General features: G+C 39.2%; 1 protein-coding gene across 2 annotated transcripts in view; it reads right to left on the bottom strand.

The window, feature by feature from the left end:
* SNX6 (sorting nexin 6) overlaps positions 1-19,363 on the bottom strand; it is a 54,190-nt gene that overhangs the window by 20,776 nt on the left and 14,051 nt on the right. For both annotated transcript variants that reach the window (XM_060143737.1, XM_060143728.1), the window contains exons 5-8: positions 18,609-18,732; positions 9,776-9,871; positions 7,279-7,384; positions 410-485 (exon numbers count right to left, since the gene is read on the bottom strand). In XM_060143737.1, the coding sequence (XP_059999720.1) occupies positions 410-485; positions 7,279-7,384; positions 9,776-9,871; positions 18,609-18,732 (402 nt within the window). The remainder of the gene's footprint in view (positions 1-409; positions 486-7,278; positions 7,385-9,775; positions 9,872-18,608; positions 18,733-19,363) is intronic.

Raw genomic sequence — 19,363 nt, 5'->3', positions numbered from 1 at the left:
TGTATATATATATATACGTGTGTGTGTATATATATCTGTGTATATATATATTCTAATTCTAAAACAGCATTTCTTATTTATAATAAACATTATAAAAATCTAAGAACATTTAAACAAATTCTGTCTCTTTCACACATACAAATTGGCAAATTTTCATCAAATGAAACACTGTAAATGTTAAAATTATATATACTAAGGTCGATTTTTATTTCTCAGATTTAAAAAAAAAGGAGGGAAAGGGAAGAGAAAAATGACACTGACCTAAGTTTATATAGAAGCTCCATATTATCAACGTGTTTTGACAAAAATATTCCAAAATGCCTGCTGGGTCAGAAGTATTGTGTGTGCCTGAGCTGCCAACAAAAATTTTCTTTTACTTATATTTAATGTTTTAAATCAGAATGCTTACTTGCATATATCTGTAGAATCCTGAGTTCCTAAAGCATATAATGAAGAACCAATTCTATTGTAATCATCTGCAGCACCTATGGAAAAAGTTTTAAGAATTTAATATATTTATTCATTGATTCAAAAATAGTTACTGAATACCTACCTGTCAAAAAAATGTGTATGTAATATGAGATGCCCAAAGTCTAGTGAAAGAAATGACAAAAACAATAATACAAAATGATGAATTTTATATTAGAAGTAGGTATAAACTACATCGCGAGCAGGGGAAACAGATGATTTCACCTGAGGAGGTCAGGGAAGGATTTACAGACACTATAGGAGTTGGAGCTCACAGGATGAGCAAATCTTTACTAGGCAAAGAGGAGGAGAGTGCATTCTGGATAAAGGGAAGAGCATGGAAAAAGGTCAGGGAGACATAAAAGAGCAAAGTATATTCAGAGAGCCTTCTGGGACTACGGCACTGCAGGGTACAGAGGGGAGTGGAGAGGGCTGAAGATGGAAAAATCAATTTATTTTTCTTCCAAGCATCTTGGGGGAAAGAAAGGTTTTGTAAGCCATGATGAAGTTTGGACCTGATACTGTGGGAATGGGTGTTATTAAACATTTTAAAATCCTAGTAGTGGTGCAATCAACCTGATAAGGATTTTAGATTAAAAAATTCTGCTGCCTTGAATAAACACTAATAGTGGAGAGACACAGAAGGCACAGTGACCAACCAGGAAACTGCTGTGTCAGATGCTGAGGGTCAGGATCAAGGTAGTGGAAACATTAAGAGCAGAGAGGAACTAACAAAACTGGAAGATATTTAGGAAATGTAACAGGTAAGATTTACAAACAGTAGACCCGAGGCAGGAGCTTGGGAAGCTAGATGAATGGTGTACCACTACTCTTGGGTGCTAGGAAGCAAAGTACTCAACGTCAGCACAGTACTCCTCCTAGGGCTTGCCCCACAGGACAATGCCCTTGTTGAGAAAAGATTATAATTTCAGAAAAGGAATAGCATAGTGCAATGGTTAAGAGCATGGACCTGTAACCAAACTGTCCAATCCCAGCTTCCCAATTTACCAGCTGTATGACCTTGGGCATATCACTTAACCTGCCTGTGCCTCAGTTTCCTCATCTGGAAATAGGGATAATAATGGTACCCAATTCACATAATTATTTGGAGAACTAAATGAGTTAGTAAACATTACTATAAACTTGGCACATAGTGTATACAGTACTATACAAATGTTTGCTATCATTAATGAAATCCTAGACATGCCTACTTTGTATTCCCACTTATACTAGTAGTATTTTTACCAGGCTTTTATGTGTTTATCCCCTAACAAAACAGTAATGCTTACATTATACTTTCTTATTTTGCACAAAATTACATTCAACTGATATGGCTGAAATTTGGTGACTACTTACTTATTGTTACTCAAATCTTCTATCCTGATATCTTTTATAAAGAAACTTCAAGTACAAACTTCAGACTATGAACAGTAACTTATATATAAGACTCTTCACTACACCCTAACAGGTTAAGTTAAAAAAATAATAATACTACTCAAAAATCACTTAAAGGTTGGTTTATTGACAGGTAGGAATCAAAAATGGTTTCTGTGTTTAATATTGAATACATTAATAGTTTATGCTTAGGCTGACCCTGAAATTATTTTTTGGAGCAAGAAATTCCTGTATTCTAACTAACATTAGGCTTTGAGAACACTACCCTCTTTAGTTATTACAGCATTATGTGATCACGAAAAATATACAAACTGTCCTGATTTTATAAATCACAGTGACTTATAAAATTATTAAGTTGAAAAGCTTAATTTTTCATAATCCAGGCTAAGTTCATTAATTATGAAAAAATAGTTTTTATTTTATAATTTTGTAAAATTTTATTACAGTTGACCCTTGAACAATGCAGGGGTTACGGGTGCCAACCCTCCCCGCAGTGAAAAATCCCTGTTTAACTTTATAGTTGCCCCTGTATCCATGGTTCTGCACCTGCAGATTCAACCAACCTCGGACTGTGTAGTACTTTTACAATACTACATATTTACTGAAGAAAAATCCGCATATAAATGGACTCACATAGCTCAAACCTGTGTTGTTCAAGGGTCCACTATATATGTAAGGTAATTAATTATATGTAACAGTCGTATTTTTTTTTTTTTTTTTTTTTTTGCGGTACGCGGGCCTCTCACTGTTGTGGCCTCTCCTGTTGCAGAGCACAGGCTCTGGACGCGCAGGCTCAGCGGCCATGGCTCACGGGCCCAGTCACTCCACAGCATGTGGGATCTTCCCAGACCGGGGCACGAACCCGTGTCCCCTGCATTGGCAGGCGGACTCTCAACCACTGCGCCACCAGGGAAGCCCAACAGTCGTATTTTTGTAAAACAGGATCACTATCATCTCCCCTAAAACACCATTCCACTTGGTCAAATAAACAGAATCAGTAAGAATCACTAATATTCTGTTTTCTTAACAGATAATTCCTATAGTTCTTTATACTTCCATGGCACTAATAGACACCTCTATGACAGGATTAATTACAATATTGTAATTTTTTGCTTTTAGTGTTTATCTCACCTGCAAAATTATTAATTCCTTAATGGCAAAGACTGTTATTTTCTTCATCTTGAAATCATCAATGTCTAACATGATGGTTGGCACATAATAGATATGCCAATGTTTATGAATTAAATAACTTTCTAAGAAATTTAAAAAGTATATATAGTAGGCTTCCATTTTTAAATCATCAAATCTAAACTTAAAGGTATTCCTAATTATTACAATCAACACTAGTATGTACCATTTCGTATTTACAAAGTTTTTCTTTTTTGGGGGAAGGGGGTGTGCCTACAGGCTGGGGCCAGGGCCTAGTGGGGGTGGGTGGAGTGTGGGGTTTCCTAGGAAGGCACACAGGGTGCCACTGGAGCCCTCACGGTACACTGTGTGACTCTGGGTGTGTGGGGGGAGTAGGGAGTGGTGTGGGTCCTGATGGAGGGGCCAGGAGAGGATGGGTTGGGACAAAGGACCCACTCCTTTCTTAACAGAGGAGTGAAAGTATGAGATATTTTATCCTTAATGCCATTTTATAAACAAGGAAACCAACACAAGACTAATTATGTGAATTGCCCAAGGCTCTAAAGCAAATCAGTAATGAATTTAGGAAGGAATTCAAGTTTCCCACACTTTGACTATATAGTTCTTAACTACTGAAGAGGCAACTAGGAACTACTACTTCATTAGAATGAATCTGCAAATCACAAAGATATAGGAAAATAAAATACAAAAAGAACTCTTAACTCTCTCAAAAGAATGACACAAGAATAGAAGTTACCAGGCCTGAGATTTCTTTACTTCCTCCTTTCTATTAGAGTATGTAACAATACCCCAAAACGGAGGTTCGTACTTCTAGGTACCTACTGACCTGTCTGTATATCAGAGGCTCTGAAACTTTTTGGTTTTAGGACTCCTTTACACTCTTAGAAATTACTGAGGACCCTAAAGAGCTTTTGTTTATGCGGGTTACATCTATCAATATGTACTGTATTTTTAAAAAAGTAAAACAAAAATTTTAAATATTTACTATTTTAAAATAACAGTATTAAAACCATTAATACGTTTTGGTTTTCTTTTTTGGCCGTGGGGCATGTGGGATCTTAGTTCGCCGACCAGGGATAGAAACCGTGCCCCCTGCATTGGAAGCACGGAGTCCTAACCACTGGACTGCTAGGGAAGTCCCATAAACCATTATAAGTTAACATAACAGTTTAAATGAAAATAACTATTTATATATTTTAAAATTAGTGAGCACAGTGACACTGTTAGAGTTTCGCAAATCTCTTTTGCATCTGGATTAATAGAATAATAATAATAGAATAGCTCCATTCTCTTATCTGCTCTGCATTCACTCTACTGTGATACGTTGTTTTTGTTCAAGTATCGGGAGAAAATGTAGCCTCAAACAGATGTGTCGTTGGAAAAGGAGGAGGCATTTTACTAATATTTTCAGAAAATTGTGGATACTCTACTCAACAAGCAGTTTAAGTTTAAGGGTTAGTTCCTGTGGGGAATCTAAAATCCTATCAATGAACTTTGTGTACTCTATTACATTAAATCTAATGATATAAGTGATATTTATCCCAAGAATATAAGGTTGGTTTAATATCTGAAAATCAATCAACATCATTAACCATATTAATAGACTAAAAAAGAAAAACCGTATGGTTAACTCAATTGTTGCAAAAAGAGCATTTGACAAAATCCAACATTCATTCCTGACTTAAAAGGCATCTAGGAAAAATCTACACCTATTATCATAATTAACGGCTTAAGACTGATGCTTTCCCCATAAGAAACAAGGCCAAGTTGCTTGCCTTCACCGCTTCCATCAACACTGTACTGGAGGGTATAGCTGTAGCATAATGGGGCAAGGAAAAGAAATAAACAGCATTCAAATTGGAAGGGAAGAAGTGTAACTGTTTTTATTAGCAGATGATTGTCTATGTAGAAAATCCTAAGGAATCTACAAAATAGTTAATAAAGCTAAAAATTGAGTTGATCTAGTAAGGTTGCAAGCTATTAGCTCAACACTGAAAATACAATGTATCTCTATATATTGGCAAAAAACAACTGGAGACTGAAATGTAAAAAACACAACATTTACAATAGCATCAAAAAATAATTAGGGATCTAACTAAAGATGTATAAGATCTGTACAAAGGAAACTATAAAACATTGCTGAGAGAAGACCTAATTAAATGGAGATATATACCATGTTCATGTATCAGAAGAACCAATAGTGTTAAGATGTCAATCCTCCCCAAATTAATCTACAGATTCTATACAATCCCAATCAAAATCCCAGCAGGCAGTTTTGTAGAAAGTGACAAACTGATTCTAAAATCCATATGAAAATGTAAAGAAACCAGAGGGGCCAAAATGACTTTGATAAAGAAGAATAAAGTTGGAGGACTTATACAAGAAAAGATGTTCAATATCATCAATCATTGGGAAATGCAAATTAAAACCACACTGGCCTAGCAGAATGGATAAAATTTAAAAGACTGATTATCTTTATTGGCAAGGGTGTGAAGCAACTGAACTCTCGTTCACAGCTGGTAGGAATGTAAAGTGATACAATCATTTTGGAAAAAAGTTTGGCAGTTTGAAAAAAAAATTAATTATACACTTACACTTGACCCAGCCATTCTACTTCTAGGTATTACCCAAGAGAAATGAAAGCATATGTCCATACAAAGACTTACATACAGATGGTTTATGTCAGCTTTATTTCAAATGGCCAAAAGCCAGCAACAACCCAAATATCCACCAACAGCTGAATGGATAAACAACTGTGGTATAGCCATACAATGGAATACTACTCAGCAATAAAAAGAATGACCTATTGATACATACAACATGGATGAATCTCAAAATAATTTTGTTGAATTTCAAAGCCAGACCATAAAGAGTACATACTGTATGATTCCATTTATATACAACTCTAGAAAATGCAAGCTAATCTACAGACAGAAAGCAGATCAGCGGTGGCCTGGGGACAGGCGCAGGAGGGAGCGATTACAAAGGGCCACAAGGAAACTTTTGGTGGTGATGGATAGGTTCATTATGTTGACTGTGGTGATGATATCATACATATGTCAAAACTTATCCAACTGTACACTTTGAACATTGCAGCTTATTGATATCAATTATATCTCAATATAAAGCTGTTAAAAAAACCCATTTTAATCTATCTTGTACTTTAAATAGATCTTTTACATACATAATTTTGATCATTAAGAAAATACTAGTTCAATGAATCACACAGATCTTCCAAATGTTGACACACTTCAGTATATAATATCAAAAATATCACACTAATATTATCATCAATCTCCTCAGATTAAGTCTTTAATTATTGAAAAGCAAGCTCATGGTGACTGATACAAGTTTTCCAAAATTCTAATTATTGCTGGAAAGCCTGACCTTTATCATTGTCAACAAACACTGTCAGCTGTTTTCCATGAAGTGTCAGGCCCATTTAATTAATTTTTAATAAAATGTCTACCAAATACTCAAGTTTCAATAATCACAGTCTGTCAATTGTTCTTTCAAGTAAAAATGGTATTTTATGAAAAAAAGCAGCTAGTTCAGTTGCAATTCATTCACTAAAATGCTTTTCTAGAGAGAACCATCATACATCCATATGCAAAGTGCTTTATGCATACCTCCCATTTCATCACTCAGAATATTAAAAAAAGTATACTCAAGGGAGACTTTCCACAAGTAATAAGTTTCACTGCTTCATCAAGGACATTCTTTTTTTTTAATTTAAATTTAATTTTTATTTTATACTGGAGTATAGTTGATTTACAATAGTGTTAGTTGCAAGTATACAGCAAAGTGATTAGTTACACATATACATGTATCCATTCTTTTTCAGATTCTTTTCCCCTGTAGGTTATTATAGAATACTGAATATAATAGTTCCCCTGTGCTATACCATCAAGGACATTCTTAAACGAAATTTTAAATTGCAAATGCGCTGTGGCAAAGAATACAAAGACTATTAGTTTGGTGCCACTGCCGTGATTTGTGCTAAAGCACCAGCAGTTTATCCACCACAGCGTTTGCAACATCGGTGTAAATGTCAACATGGTGAAAAAGACAAAAAGCATCATAGTTTTATTATGAAAGTAGTTTTGACCTCACAGACTTGCTTAAAAGGGCCTTAGGATCAAAGCTTCAGAGACCACAGTTTGAGAACCACTGCCCTATATCAAGACTTTTACAAACTGTAAATAACATAACTTTATAAATATTCCATTAAACAATGTAAACTTTAGCCACAGAGAAAAACCTTACTTTTGTGGGATCTTGTCATTCTATCAGATTTAGCAGATGCATCCTTAACTCGGTTATGATATTCTAAAAGGAATGTTCGTTCATGCTCAAAGAAATCATCTACATCCTATGGGATCAAAAGAAAATATGAGTTTTTTTCACTTACTTGCTTTAGTCTAACACATAAATCACTTTATCCTTATAATCATAAAAGATCATCAGTAAAACAGCAGAGCTATCCTCTAATAATCAGACATTATATTGATTTCATCAACAAGTTCAGACTTTAAAAACATGTTTCTATCTATCAACTAAGAAATCTACAGTTTTGCAGCTGAAGGCTTAGAGCTCCCCATTATTGTTGAGACTCACGTGTTATACTCAAATGTGTTCCTACTTGTGCTCCGCCTCTACAATCCTGTTTTCCAACAGATATACTTCTGCCAGTGGGAGTGATCATTTGCTTTTGAGAAAAAAGGGAAAAAAGCCTGGCAGACAAGTGAAAATCTGTTTCTCTTGGTCTGTTATGCATTCTATGGGCCGTTCCTGAATGCTGTTCCTGAATCCCTTAGTCATTAGGGCCCTCTTTGACTGCTTTAGGGAACCTGGCCAAACTAGCTATCTGGGAGCAATTTTCATATTAAACACTGTTTTCAATCTTTTCTGGAACAAAACTAGAAATACTTTAAAAGTAAAAACTATTAACAGTACTTTCCTCCCTTCTAAAACAGCAATTGTTTATTGAAAAAGCACCAGCTGAAATGATGTAATTTGAGACCGACATCAACAGTACACAGAAGCAGAAGTTAGTACTGATAAAATGTCATTTAAAATCTGCTAATTCATGTGTACCAGTTTTCTTAAATGTAAAAATGGAGCTAAACTAACTTGCAGAGCTGTAGTAAAGATTAATGAAATGTGGGATACCAAACACCACACTGTAAATGTTCAAAAAATGTCAGCTATTATTTCAATAAAATTATCAAAATCATAATCAATATAGTGGTTTATACTTAATGTTAAAAAACAATTCAGTGGGCTTCCCTGGTGGCGCAGTGGTTGAGAGTCCGCCTGCCAATGCAGGGGACATGGGTTCGTGCCCCGGTCCGGGAAGATCCCACATGCCGCGGAGCGGCTGGGCCCGTGAGCCATGGCCGCTGAGCCTGCGCGTCTGGAGCCTGTGCTCTGCAACGGGAGAGGCCACAACAGTGAGAGGCCCGCGTACCGAGGGGAAAAAAAAAAAAAAAAAACAACAATTCAGGGACTTCCCCGGTGGTACAGTGGGTAAGACTTGGGGCCGGGGTTTGATCCCTGGTCAGGGATCTAGATCCCACATGCATGCTGCAACTAAGAAGTCTGCATGCTGCAACTAAAGATCCCACATGCCACAGTGAAGATCCTGTGTGCTGCAACTAAGACCCAGCACAGCCTAAATAAATAAATAAGAAAAAAAAAAAGTTCAACATTAATTATAATATCAAATAATTTAATTAATATCAAATGATCTGTCTCTGCAAAATTAAAGTATAAATCAAATAGTACTTTACACCCAAGTTTTACTATAGATGTATTTATAAAAACAGGCAATGATGACAAAGCATTATTTATCTCTTATTAGTATTTACTTAATAATGTAATATAAACATTTTTCTCTTATATTTTAATGGTTAGAGTTTTCAGAAAAATCCATTTTTGTACCATTTTCAGAAATCATTAAGAAAAATTTAGGTGTTACCTTGGTAAATAATTAACTTTGTAAGTATATTCACACATATCATCTCATTCAATCTTTCTAACAATCCTGTGAGCTAGGTGGCATTACTGACCAAATTTTGAAAACGGGAAAACTGAGGTTCAGAGAAAGAAAGTGACTTTTTCCAAGGTCCTGTAGCTACTATGAGACGAAACCAAAACCTCAACTGAGCTCTTCTAACTCCAAATCTGAACCCAGGTCTGCCCCTAACATTTGTAAGGCCAACTGGATAAGTGTACAAATGGAGGCAGACCTTCTGTGCCCCACCCTGTGACTCTGTAAGGCACCCAGAGGGACCTCACGTGCACGTGGCTGGACGTTCATTCCACCCTGCACACTGACCTTCTGCCCTGTGCCTTCCCTCTACTCCTTGACCACCTGTGGAGGACAGCCACCAGCAGCCCAGTCTACCCACTGGCAGATGAACTCAAGGAAAAAGCCCGTGCAGGACCTGAAAGAAGGCTTGGGATTTGGGCAAGGAAATACGGAATTCTAGATACCTGGAGAATGGTCTGGTTTGGAGGAAAGGGGCATGGGCTCTGGGTGGGCAAATCCACTTGGACCTGCAGACCTACTACCCCTTAGAGAAGGGAGCTCTTGAGGAACCCAGGGCGAGGGGCCCAGTTTCCCAGGCCTAAGAAGTCTACTATCCAAACTTCTCTTTTACTCTAATATAATCGTCCGCATATCTGAAATCTCAATCTATCTCCCTCTTAGAAGAAGTAAATTCTCAAACCAACACCTCTGTTAATTAAATAGTCTTACCTTTACTCCAGAAACAATTACTCCATCTGCTGATTTAACCATGTTTTTAAAGAAATCTTCAAGTTTCTCTTTTTTATTTTTCCCTCGCACACTCAACTGAAAGAAAGGTTAATTTAAGTTAGCATTTCTTTTAAGATTACAAATGAGAAGTTAATGCCTCCTTTATTCTCTGATATCAAAATGGCAATCTCAAAAGGACCCCGTTTTTAAACTTAATAAAGTGGCAATTTCATCACGTATATCAGTGATTTTCAAATTTGGGGACATTAGAGAGGAATCTGGCCTCACTCCCAAAGATTCAGGTTCAGCTGATCTACAATAAGGCCTAGCTTTCCCAAATTTTATAAGTATATTTGATAATTTTGTTGTAAGTAACCCTCTCATCATACTTTGTCAAACACTACTATATCATACAAAGTCAACTAAATATTAACTCAGGAAGGAGTTCCTTTGAACATGCACAATTTACTGGAGTACAATATACCATCATATGATTCTGTAAAAGCTCTGAAAATACGTTTTGAAAATTCTTCACTCCAAACCCATCCAAATATCATCTCCTCACCTGTTTTGGGGTCAGCAACTCATGATACAAAGGACACAAAAGATGACTCTGCCTGGCATGAATGGTATATCTAAAGGCAAAGGTGAGAAGCAGCTAGCTCTTTGACTTTACTACTTGCTGCACCAGGGACCCCATGAAGGAACATCCCATCTAATTTCCTTAATCTACTGCCATGGCTTCAATGCCCACCTTTACGTAAGTGACTCACAAATCTCTCTCACTACCCCTAAGCTCTTTCCTGAACCTTAGATCCTAATTCCAACTGCCTACATCATATCCTTACACAGAGATTCTGCTAACCCCACATTAGAAAAATCTTTTTTTTTTCTGCGGTACGCAGGCCTCTCACTGTTGTGGCCTCTCCCATTGCGGAGCACAGGCTCCGGACACGCAGGCTCAGCGGCCATGGCTCATGGGCCTAGCCGCTCCGCAGCATGTGGGATCTTCCCAGACCGGGGCACGAACCTGTGTCCCCTGCACCGGCAGGTGGATTCTCAACCACTGAGCCACCAGGGAAGCCCTAGAAAAATCTTAAAAGAGTACTCATTATAGTCTAATCTCCAAGTTTTCCCTCTTCCTGGTTCCCTATTCATGCACCGCCCCCCGCCCCATCCAACCAGTCTCTCAGATTCTCGTATGTTCCCTAAAGCCCCGTACCTTTCATTAAAAATCTTGAAGTAGGGCTTCCCTGGTGGCGCAGTGGTTGAGAATCTACCTGCCAATGCAGGGGACACGGGTTCGAACCCTGGTCTGGGAAGATCCCACATGCCGCAGAGCAACTAGGCCCGTGAGCCACAACTACTGAGCCTGTGTGTCTGGAGCCTGTGCCCCGCAACAAGAGAGGCCGCGACAGTGAAAGGCCCGCGCACCGCAATGAAGAGTGGCCCCCGCTCGCCGCAACTAGAGAAAGCCCTCGCACAGAAACGAAGACCCAACACAGCCAAAAATAAAAATAAATAAATAAAAATTAAAAAAAAAAAATCTTGAAGTAATCTACAATTTCTTTCTTTCTCTCACAGCTCAAATTCTACCAGCAAATTTCTGAAATGTGTCCCTTTCCACTCCCACTGTCCTGTAGAAGTCCTCATTATCTCTTGCCTAGACTACTACATTGGACTACTAGTTATCCCTCATCTCTTCCACCCAATCCATTCTGCTGCTTGTGATAACTTTCCAACATCACACTTTGGAAACTTAGTAAGTTTACAAAGTTTCATAATGTTCAGAGAATGAAGGCCAATCTCCTTAGCACGGTACTCAATACTTTGAAAAATCTGGTTCAACTTACCTTTCCACCTACCACTCTACCCCTAGAGAGCTTTATGTTCCAAACTGTTCTCAAAAGAAGCTCTGAGCTTTTAGGTTCCTCTGCATCTGAAATGATACCTCTTTCACCAAAAATTCTTTTTTCAAAAAAATTTTTGGCCATGCTGAACAGCTTGCGGGGTCTTAGTTCCCTGACCAGGATCGAACCTGGGCCCCTGGCATTGGAAGCTCGGAGTCCTAATCACTGGACCACCAGGGAATTCCCCCACCAAAAATTCTATTCAGACTTTAACATTCAAATTAAAAGGCATCTCTTCATGTAACCCTTTCAAATTCCCAGTTAGAATTCACTGCTCTATCTTAGGCCTCCCAAAGCACTCTAGGTTTTTTTTCTTTTTTTTTTTAACTGAATTTTTGATATTAATTATTTCACTAATTCACTCATTTAACAAACCATAATGCATGTATACTATAACCATGCACTGTTGCTGGGTGTTAGGAATATTAAGACGATTAAGAGGTGAGGTGGTCCCTATTCTTAAAGTAACTTATGGTGCAGAGGAGGACAGAAGAGAAGTAAACATATAATTACATATAGTGTGAGGAGTATAGTGTTAAAGATATCCATGGGGCACTAGGGGAGCACCCAAGGAACTTAATACAGACTGAGGGGTTGAGAAAGATAAGACTGGAGGTTGAATGACCAGTCAGGGACTGCTTCGAAAACCCAGGCAAAGATTATGCAAGTCATGACTAATCTTTAGGTCTAGCGATGGAAGGATGCAGACACATTCCTAATATAGTAAAATAAAACAGAGAGAACTTGGTGACTCCTCAATAGGCAGTAGGAATCCTGAGTAATTTTCACAGTGTAAGGGACTTGGGAGGTAGTGACACCTTCTTTGAGATATACAGAGAATACAAAAGGAGGCATGAATGTAAAGAAGAGTGCAGCTGAGGGTAAAATGCCAAGGGGACTCAGGGGTGATACAGATTCCTTCCTCCCTCCCTCCCTTTCGCTGTGCCACACAGCTTGCGGGATCTTAGTTCCCCAACCAGGGATTGAATCCGTGCCCCCTGCAGTGGAAGCGTAGAGTCCTAACCACTGGACCTCCAGGGAGTTCCCATCGATTTCTAACTTAAGAGCATATTAGAGTAGATGGAGCCACAGAGTAGATGATATGACTTAGAATTTACAGAATTAGAAGTCTAGAGGAACTTTTAGACTTCTAGAGAACTCAGTGAGGAACCATGGAAGAATCAGATTTAAATGAATGGATATATGGAGGATAAAGCCCATGAAAGAGACTGGGAAGTAGCTTTAGAGTTAAGATGAAAACACATCAAGAGACATTCCCATAGATCCACAAGTACATGGGAGCCAGCATAGCTAGAAAGATATCTTAGTCAACATGGAAAATCATGATGTATTTTACCACATTAATAGAATAAAGGACAAAAACTGCATGATCACCTCAACAGATGTACTTTTTCATTATAAAACCACTCAAAAAAGTAGGAATAGAAAAGAACTTCTTTAAGCTGACGAATGGCATCTATGAAAAAACCCACCGTTAACATCATACCTGACAGTGAAACAGTGAATGCTTTCTCCCTAAGATCAGGGACAAATCAAGGATGTCTGCTCTTGTCACTTCCATTTAATACTGTACTGGAGGTTCTAGTCAGGGCAGTCAGGCAAGCAAAGGAAAAAAAGGAATCGAGATTGGAAAGGAGAAAGTAAAAAAGAAAAGAAGCTATTCAATGAGTGTGGCCACCAAGGTGGTTGAAGGCTGCGGGGATGCAGGTGGCTCAGGGATTTGATTTCTGACTGGTGTCCCCCACTCTGTGAGCAAGGCCACTATCTGATCAAGAAGAATTACTGAAATCAGCTTTAATGGAAAATGGGAGAGACCTGTCTAAAGTCATAACCTTGTTATAAGGAACAGAGCAGGCACTCTAGGTGAGATGAGAAAGACAAAAGGGCTAATGACAGGGTCAAAGTGCAGGAGAGGTCAAGGGTCTAGATGCAGCAGTGAGTCAAAGAACTACTATAAGGGGAACGGGGAAAAAGGGAGCTGTGAGTACAGAAGGCTATGTTTGGAGTCTATAATATTAGGGTTTAAGAACTCAGAGGTGGGGCTTCCCTGGTGGCGCAGAGGTTAAGAATCCACCTGCCAATGCAGGGGACATGGGTTCGAGCCCTGATCTGGGAAGATCCCACATGCCGCGGAGCAAATAAGCCCGAGTGCCACAACTACTGAGCCTGTGCTCTAGAGGCTGCGAGCCACAACTGCTAAGCCCATGTGCCTAGAGCCCGTGCTCCACAACAAGAGAAGCCACCACAATGAGAAGCCCACGCACTGCAACGAAGAGTAGCCCCAGCTCGCGGCAACTAGAGAAAGCTTGCGCGCAGCAAGGAAGACCCAATTCAGCCCAAAATAAACAAATAAATTTATTTAAAAAAAAAGAAAAGAAAAAAGAACTCAGAGGTGAGACAAGGTCCTGGGTGTGGTCACTGATGTGGCAGGAAGAAACGAATGAAGATTAGGGTGTTGAATAGGTAAGATATTCAATCTACTGCTAAGCAGACTAAAGCTATAGGTACTGGAAACAGAAGGGGCAGAGCTACATAAGGAAAGCAATACTACAGGCAATCATTCCTTATAGCAGTGACCATTTCTCATAAGACTAAATGCTGGAACAAGATTTTCTAGGCCTTCCAAATGTCCCACAGCCTTTTCAGACTCCAAGACACTTTCACTCTATTTCAACAGCTCATCAGTCCCATGACCCTCTGAAGCTCAGATAGTAGAACAGCACAGACAGATTTCTTTTCCAGCACCACTGAACAGAGTAAAGATCTGAGAAACAGCATTAGAGACAAGGTTGAGAAAAACCTTTTAATTGTGGGCCTATGATCTTCTACAACCTGTTAACATACTTGTTATTAATTAATTAAAAAATATTTGCAAAACACTTTCCAGTCCATCTTTCTAGGCTTTCTCCAAAACAACCATTTGCTGATATTAAAAGCGTTACTAAAATGCATCATCATCATCATCTCTATTAAGCACATACTAATTTGTAAGGAAGAGGGACTTCCCTGGTGGTCTAGAGGTTAAGACTCCGTGCTCCCAATGCAGGGGGCCCGGGTTCGACCCCAGTCAAGGAACTAGATCCCGCATGCATGCCACAACTAGAGAGTTCGCATGCCGCAACTAAGAGTCCACATGCCACAACTAAAAAGATCCCATGTGCCACAACTAAGACCTGGAGCAACCATAAACAAACAAATAAACAAAAACAACAACAAATATATTAAAAAAACTGTAAGGAAAAAAATAAATCTACCTTGGTGGGAAAAAAATTATGAAATCCTAGGATTTATGAAAGCTATTTATAAAGGTGAACTAAACACTTAATAATCTTTCACTTATTATTTTAACAAATATTAATTTTACATCTTAATGGTCAGGCACAATTCTAAAATAGTGAGGATACAATGGTGAAAAATTCAAGTCTTACTCCCAGAGAGCTTAGTAGGGGGGAGATAGATAATGGATATATAAACAAATTTTTTAAATACAGATATAGGGACTTCCCTGGTGGTGCAGTGGTTAAGAGTCGCCTGCCGATGCAGGTGACATGGGTTTGAGCCCTGGTCTAGGAAGATCCCACATGCCACGGAGCAACTAAGCCAGTGCACCTCAACTACTGAGCCTGCGCTCTAGAGCCCGCAAGCCACAACTACTGAGCCTGCGCTCTAGAGTCTGTGAGCCACAACTACTGAAGCCCACATGCCTAGAGCCCGTGCTCCGCAACAAGAGAAGCCACTGCAATGAGAGGCCGATGCGCCGCAATGGAGAGTAGCTCCTGCTCTCCACAACTAGAGAAAAGCATGCACACTGCAATGAAGACCCAACGCAGCCAAAAAAAAAAAAAAAATTAAATAAGTAAATAAATACAGATATATAATTTCAGATAGTACCAAGGGCTGTGGCAACAGGATAGAGTACTTGGAGCTTGAGTACTAAGGTGGCCTTGTGCTGGTACCACCATGCCTCACTTTACACCTATGTTGCTCTACCAAATTATTGTTAAGGTTTTAGCCCAGGCCATAATAAAGGCCAGCATAAACAAATTCATAAAGGTAAAAAAGTGATGACAGCATTCTATCATGTGTTTGTTAGCAACCCTATTCATGAATCATTTTTAGACCCTTATAATTCACAATATAGCCAGCATTCTTTACAATTCCTAGTTATTAAGTGACCACGGGCCAGTACCACATACTACACTTATGCTTGTGAGAGCACCCATGCTAAAGTGCTACATTTTGAGTTACACTTCCATACCCTTTTAAAAGTTTTCTCTACTGCTAGACTTAGGACGTTTTATTGTCACAGATACTAAAACCAAACCAAGAGGGAAAATTTGTATACACAAAATTCTTTGATCTTGACTTGTAAGCAAACAAACCACTATGTTTACATTTGTTTTCTACTAAAATTATGAGTTAATCTTGTCATCCAAATATAGATCCCAAGATCTATATCACCCGTCCACTGAAAAGTTTTTCCAGCACCACAAATGAAGAAACTTTCAAAGTTCAACCACCTCAAATCTCTTTTTGCATTATAACAGAGTTTTCAGGCCGGGAGGGAGGGAGGAAAAGTAGGAGCAATCAGCACTGAAGAAGGCAGGTTAAACAGATCAAGAGTCAATGATTAACCCAAAAGTAGTATTGAATTCTTTACCTCAAGTACTTCTCTGGAATTCTCCATAAGGCTTCAGAAGCCTCCAAACTCAAATTTAAGAACATTAATAAATTTAGTAACCTCTATTTCGTTTTTTAAAAATAATTAAAAAAAAATTTTCATTTATTTCTTTTTTTCTTTTTTCTGTGGTACGCGGGCCTCTCACTGTTGTGGCCTCTCCCGTTGCGGAGCACAGGCTCCAGACGCGCAGGCTCAGCGGCCACGGCTCACGGGCCCAGCCACTCTGTGGCATATGGGATCTTCCTGGACCAGGGCACGAACCCGTGGTCCCCTGCATTGGCAGGTGGACTCTCAAACACTGCGCCACCAGGGAAGCCCCATTTATGTATTTTTGACTGTGTTGGGTCTTCATTGCTGTGCGCAGGCTTTCTCTAGTTGTAGCGAGTGGGGGCTACTCTTCATTGTGGTGTGAGGGCTTCTCATGCTGGTGGCCTCTCTTGTGGAGCATGGGCTGTAGGTGCGCGGGCTTCAGTAGTTGTGGTGTGCGGGCTCAGTAGTTGTAGCTTGTGGGCTCTAGAGCACAGGCTCAGTAGTTGTGGCACATGGGCTTAGTTACTCCACAGCATGTGTGATCTTCCCGGACCAGGGCTCAAACCCGTGTCCCCTGCATTGGCAGAAGGATTCTCAACCACTGAGCCACCAGGGAAGCCCTATTTCTTTTCTTTTTCTTTTTTTTTTCTTAATATTTATTTATTTATTTTTGGCTCCGTGCGGGCTTCCTCTAGTTGCAGTGAGCGGGGGCTACTCTTTGTTTCAGTGTGCGGGCTTCTCATTACGGTGGCTTGTCTTGTTGAGGAGCACGGGCTCTAGGCACATGGGCTTCAGTCGTTGTGGCATGTGGGCTTCAGTAGTTGTGGCATGCAGACTTCAGGAGTTGTAGCTTGTGGGCTTTGGAGCACAGGCTCAGTAGTTGTGGCTCACGGGCTTAGTTGCTCCGCGGCATGTGGGATCTTCCCAGACCAGGGCTCGAACCCATGTCCCCTGCGTTGGCAGGCAGATTCTTAATCACTGTGCAACCAGGGTAGCCCAATAACCCTATTTCTTAAGAAGTTCACAATTCAGGATGAAAATCAATATTCCAGTAATAACATAATATACCATCATCTAAAAAATTAATCCACTCAAGTTCTACTGAAACAGTGCATTATCACTGAAAAAGAATCATTTTTTTTGCATCAAATAAGTTTTATGTATATATATATTTTTCTAGAGACTCAGGATTTACAGATGAGTAAAATCAGCATACTGATATAACCAATTATTTATACCAACAAATAATATTTACACACCAGAATAAAGAAATCAGATTTATATAATGCAACAGCATAAAAACACTGTTCTACAACTAATAACTTAAGATGACTGATCAAGATCTAAGCCCTTAACACATCAGTGAGAGTCGTGAATTTGCCCAGCATCTCAGCTCCACCTAGAGATGTGAGGGACTTAGGGATGGCATTCTGCTCCAGACGATAATAGCATCACATTTTGTGTTGAATCTAAAAGACTCTTTTCTGAGATGAGGAACCCAGCAGGGATTTTTCTCACTTGACTGGGAGGTGAGGTGTCAAAGTCAAATGCTCTTAATTCCAGCCCCGCCCCGGGCTCTGCCATGTTGGGTCTTGTGGGTCCTGTGGCCATTACCCCGGCCTCTGGGGTCTTTCAGGGACTCAGCCCTTCAGCGCCGCTACCCCAAGCCTGGCTCATACTGGGAGCCGCTCCAGCCTGCCAGAGACAATGCCGCTTAAACATCTCCCTCGCCAAAGGCAGGCGCCACCACCGGGCACATTGGTCATTGGTCATTGGTGTAGTGGTGGATGTCCAATTTGATGAGGGACTGCCACCCATCCTAAATGCCCTGGAAGTGCAAGGCAGGGAGACCAGGCTGTTTTTGGAGGTGGCCCAGCATTTGGGTGAGAGCACAGCAAGGACCACTGCCATAGATGGTACAGAAGGCTTGGTTAGAGGCCAGAAGTCCTGGATTCTGGTGCACCAGTCAAAATTCCTGTTGGCCCTGAGACCTTGGGCAGAATCATGAATGTCATTGGAGAATATATTGATGAGGGAGGTCCCATGAAAAAGAGTCATTTTAAACTGTTTGAAAAATAAGAACATTTTATAAAATGTTTTTATAAGGCCTTAAGCCTTTTCTAACAACTCCCTACTCTTTCCAATGATGCTTTAAAAATAAACCTTGATCACTACTTTGATCAATACTCACATCTTGATTATATTCCAGGAAGACATGGAAATTTAAATCTTTCCTCAAAATAGGATGTGCTGCCACACGACACAGGAACACTTCATGCATTGCAACGGTCTTCTTGAATATTGCCAAATACTCACTAGAAACAATACACAAAATTAAAGATAAAATACTGCAGAAAAACATCTGCAACGATTTTTTCAGCAAATACTCTTTGAATTATTCTAAATGCAAAATCAGAGATACAAAGATATAATCCATGTAAACAAAGCTTTTAGTTGAACTGTTAATGAAATATTCAATATATAAAACCCAGCTCTGAAAAGACTTCATGCTAGTTAATAGTATTTATTACATTTAAATGTTAATATTTTTAGGTTTTATGAACGTTTCTTCCTATGCAGGTTGATGTTAAAGGTAACTATAGGGGTTTTTGTTTTTAGCTTCAGAGAAAGTATACTACAAATTATACTGTACAACTTTAATAATTCAATTTCTAGATAATTACTGCTTTTGAACAACCTTCATACAAAAAAAAAATCAGAAACCAAACCTCAGTATCAGTAATCATATTTTCAACATTAATAACTATTTTCATCTAATGACCCAAGCACACAAGAAAGAAACACACCATGGAGAGACTAATTTTTGCCATTACAATTGAAGAATTGTGTTTAAAATATTTTACTATCATCAGTGAATCACAGTGATCATATAGTAATACACGTCAGTTTCGAAAAAACACTCAAGGAAAAGGCCCAATATTCTTG

The sequence above is a fragment of the Lagenorhynchus albirostris genome, chromosome 1, assembly GCF_949774975.1.
Source record: "Lagenorhynchus albirostris chromosome 1, mLagAlb1.1, whole genome shotgun sequence".
Classification (NCBI taxonomy): domain Eukaryota; kingdom Metazoa; phylum Chordata; class Mammalia; order Artiodactyla; family Delphinidae; genus Lagenorhynchus; species Lagenorhynchus albirostris.
This window is presented reverse-complemented; position numbering and strand designations above follow the sequence as displayed.